Source organism: Zalophus californianus, chromosome 15 (genome assembly GCF_009762305.2).
Source record: "Zalophus californianus isolate mZalCal1 chromosome 15, mZalCal1.pri.v2, whole genome shotgun sequence".
Classification (NCBI taxonomy): domain Eukaryota; kingdom Metazoa; phylum Chordata; class Mammalia; order Carnivora; family Otariidae; genus Zalophus; species Zalophus californianus.
In genome coordinates this window covers 53,611,047-53,613,510 of record NC_045609.1, presented here as the reverse complement: position 1 = coordinate 53,613,510, position 2,464 = coordinate 53,611,047, and the positions used below count along the sequence as shown (strand labels likewise).

Sequence of the window (2,464 nt, the reverse complement as noted above, 5' to 3'; positions counted from 1 at the left end):
TGAGTACCTCCTCTCTAAAAGGCACTGAACTTGGCCTCAAAACACTAGGGCAAGTTGTCATGCTCAAGTTTAAGCTATTTAGGTGTTAGCTGTAATTTCAATGCACTGAGAAAGTTTCTTTACAACTCCTCTGTGCTAACACAGTAGCCACCAGCCACATGTGGCTATTGAGCACTTGAAATGTGGCTAGTCAAATTGAGATGTTTTGTAAGAGTAAAATACACACTAGATTTAGAAGACTTAGAACAAAGAGACAATGTAAAATGTTTCATTAATTTTATATCAATTATATATTGAAATGACATTATTTTGAGTATATTGTGTTAAAAATATATTGTCTTAAATTCATCTGTTTCCTTTCACCTTTTTAATGTAGCTGTTAGAAAACCTAAAATTACATATATAACTTGAATTTGGTTCACATTGTATGTCTTTGGGGAACTTCTGGCTTAGACTCCTGGCTTATTGTTTATTCTAAGGCTTAGAATCTACCTAAGAGTTCTTAGTCACAAACACCTTATTCTTATTTCCAGAAAGATTCAGTCTGGTGTCATCTTACAGATTTGTAACTAGAAACTAAACTTGTAAAAGTATATCTGCAGTGATGAATATTTTTTAAATGAAAAGATATTCATATTAAATTTGGTGGGGAAATAGAGGTTTAAAAACAGTATATAATGAAAAAATACCCACCCACACTTATTTTTTTAAAGATTTTATGTATTTATTGGTCAGAGAGAGAGAGAGTGCACAAAGGGGGAGCAGCAGGCAGAGAGAGAAGCAGGCTCTCCACTGAGTAAAGAGCCCAATGCGGGACTTGATCCCAAGACCCCGGGATCATGACCTGAGCTGAAGGCAGATGCTTAACCAACTGAGCCACCCAGGCATCCCTCACCCTCCACTTATAATTAAAGAAATATAACTAAGACAAAATAAGGCAAGTATTTAAAAGTTTCGTAATACCCACTATTGATGGTGATGATGGGAAACAGCATTTTCATATGCTATTTGTGGGAGTATAAACTGGTACAAGCTCTTTGGAGGGCAACTCAGCAATAGCTATCAAAATTTACAATGTATATATCCTTCAATCCAGTATTTCTATTTCAGGGATTTTATCTTACAATTATATGGATACATTTATGCAAATTTTGTAATAGCAAAAGACCACAAATGATCTAAAAGTCCATAAATAGGAAACTGGATAAATGTTTTGTTATATTCATAAACTGGAATACTATACTGCCAATAAAAATGATGACAGTCTCAATATTAGTAGTAGAAGTATTAAGAATTATAATACTACTTTTCCCAGGCGGCTGCCAAAGATGGTGGAGGGGCAGGTCTTGGTGCTTGATGGCCGAGGCCATCTCCTGGACCGCCTGGCGGCCATCGTGGCCAAACAGGTGCTTCTGGGCCGGAAGGTTGTAGTCGTGCGCTGTGAGGCCATCAACATTTCTGGCAATTTCTACAGAAACAAGTTGAAGTACCTGGCCTTCCTCCACAAGCGCATGAACACCAATCCATCCTGTGGCCCCTACCACTTCCGAGCACCCAGCCGCATCTTTTGGCAGACAGTGCGAGGCATGCTGCCGCACAAGACCAAACGAGGCCAGGCTGCCCTGGAGCGCCTCAAGGTGTTTGATGGGATCCTGCCACCCTACGACAAGAAAAAACGGATGGTGGTTCCTGCTGCCCTCAAGGTTGTACGCCCGAAGGCTACACGGAAGTTCGCTTACCTGGGGCGCCTGGCTCACGAGGTTGGTTGGAAGTACCACGCAGTAACAGCCACCCTGGAGGAGAAGAGAAAGGAGAAGGCCAAAATCCATTACCGGAAGAAGAAGCAGCTCATGAGGCTACGGAAACAGGCCGAAAAGAATGTGGAGAAGAAAACTGATAAATACACAGAGGTCCTCAAGACCCATGGACTCCTGGTCTGAGCCCAATAAAATTGATTGTTTATTCCTCATGCTTGGCCTGGCCTGCCCTTCCTCCATCGCTGCCCTAGGATATGGGGGACCCCCAGGGGCTGCTGTCTGGAGCCACAGGCAGCCTGGGGCTTAGAATGCTGGGAACACAGAAAGGGCTTTAGTCACTGCTGTTAATTAAGAAAGGCCTTCTTTAAAAGGTTAAACTCTAAGAGCTTTGAGGCATAATTGCCTGTGACCTCATTTCTGAGACTTCTAAGAAATTGATAGTTGGAGCAACTATTTCACTGTTGGCAAGAGATCTGGAGAATGCTTGGAGGGGAGCCCTGTGTTGTGAATGGGGTGTGTTTAAACTCGCGGCAGGTCTGGGTGCTATACTCTCCAGCTGTTAGGGTGTGAGGATGCTGGGGGCCAAGCCTGGTGTTGTACAGCGGTAGTTCCAGATGCATAGCCTAGGAAGTACAGCCAAGGGGTCTCAGGCACTGCCCTTGTGCTTTCCCTGTATTTTGTGATCCAAAACTAATAAATTATTTTTA

At 42.7% G+C, this 2,464-nt stretch overlaps 1 protein-coding gene across 1 annotated transcript; it reads left to right on the top strand.

Moving 5' to 3' along the window:
- The first annotated feature begins 1,328 nt into the window (after positions 1–1,328).
- On the top strand, positions 1,329–2,104 carry LOC113923616 (60S ribosomal protein L13a-like). The gene has a single exon (XM_035724287.1). The coding sequence runs from the start codon at positions 1,329–1,331 to the stop codon at positions 1,938–1,940; it is 612 nt and encodes a 203-aa protein (XP_035580180.1). The 3' UTR covers positions 1,941–2,104.
- Positions 2,105–2,464: the final 360 nt, after the last annotated feature.

Coding starts and splice junctions, on each gene's coding strand:
- LOC113923616 (XM_035724287.1), top strand. CDS start 1,329: ATGGTGGAGGGGCAGGTCTTGGTGCTTGATGGCCGAGGCCATCTCCTG.